The 1,079-nt window shown below is 41.5% G+C and overlaps 1 protein-coding gene across 1 annotated transcript; it reads right to left on the bottom strand.

The window, feature by feature from the left end:
- Positions 1-155: 155 nt before the first annotated feature.
- On the bottom strand, positions 156-644 carry PPTG_24727 (hypothetical protein; the record flags this gene model as incomplete). The annotated part of the gene is made up of 1 exon (XM_008918358.1): positions 156-644. A coding segment is annotated over exon 1 (303 nt), but the record flags the coding sequence as incomplete, so codon positions are not given.
- Positions 645-1,079: the final 435 nt, after the last annotated feature.

The raw sequence follows: 1,079 nt of genomic DNA, 5'->3' as shown, positions 1-1,079 counted from the left end.
ACGGATTGGACGAAAGCCAAGTGAATTGTTAACCAATCCGGTTGTCGCTCCCAAAGATCATACTATAAGTAGTATTATAATATCTGATAAAATAGTTGAACAATTCTAGTTAAATTAAAAATAATTGTAAATGGTGTCAGTAATGATTAGGACAAGTTGCAAACAGTTTGGAAGCTCTGGGATTATTATCTGTCTTCTAGAGCAGGACCTGGAATAGTTGGACCCGCTGTTACCACAGAACGCATTACCGTCGAAGCTACAATTTGGCAGGTAGTTGTTTTTTTTTTCCTCGAGAACAGTTGATGTGCGTGGGTTCGAGTCCAACCACGTCAGCATTATACTTGGATCTTCCTTTGTCCTTGGCAAGCTGACAAACCATCGACAAAATGACCTATCGGAGCATTGAAGACTTCCCCCCTCCGCGAGTCTACCACTGCTGTTTTTACTCCTTGACGGCATCTACAGCTTCTTTCCCCAACTCTCAACGCTGTTGCCAAAAACAGCGAATCGATATTTTCCCGGACCGGGGCTGGAGTTCTTCATCACCGCTTACCATCTCCAAGCTCATTTTCGGCAGCTTGCAATGTAAATTTAGATTCTCACGTTCAAGTTACGGTGCCTTCCGTTTCCCAGTCTAAATGAGTATCCTAACTTATAGAATATTTAAGCGCGGCTTAATCTCAGTTACTTTTCAAATATTAAATTCTGAAAAGTTTTACTGCAGCCAAGATCATAAAAGTAATTATTTTCCAGAATTCCAAAAATAATTTCTCAATGAATACAGTTTTGCATATTGAGCAAACAAATGCCGTCATGTCGGCCACCTTCCCCTTCGTTGGTTAGTGTGCATTGTCTGGTGCAGACAGATCGTGTTTCAATCCGTTAACACTACATTATGTTGAAGCAGATCCCTTCATTCGTCTGGAGAATGCTCTGTGGAGAGTCTTCCATTGCCGCGGTGTACGTGTAGAGCACCTCTGCTTTAATAGGAAAGCAAACTTAAACGATGTTTTCTCATGCAGAACAAGTTGGTGGCAGTAATGATATCAAATCTGTGGGAAATTTGGAGTCTGCAGCCA

Source organism: Phytophthora parasitica (genome assembly GCF_000247585.1).
Source record: "Phytophthora parasitica INRA-310 unplaced genomic scaffold supercont2.188, whole genome shotgun sequence".
Taxonomy (NCBI): domain Eukaryota; phylum Oomycota; class Peronosporomycetes; order Peronosporales; family Peronosporaceae; genus Phytophthora; species Phytophthora nicotianae.
Note: the sequence above shows the minus strand (reverse complement) of the source record. Positions and strands in the feature narration are given on the sequence as shown.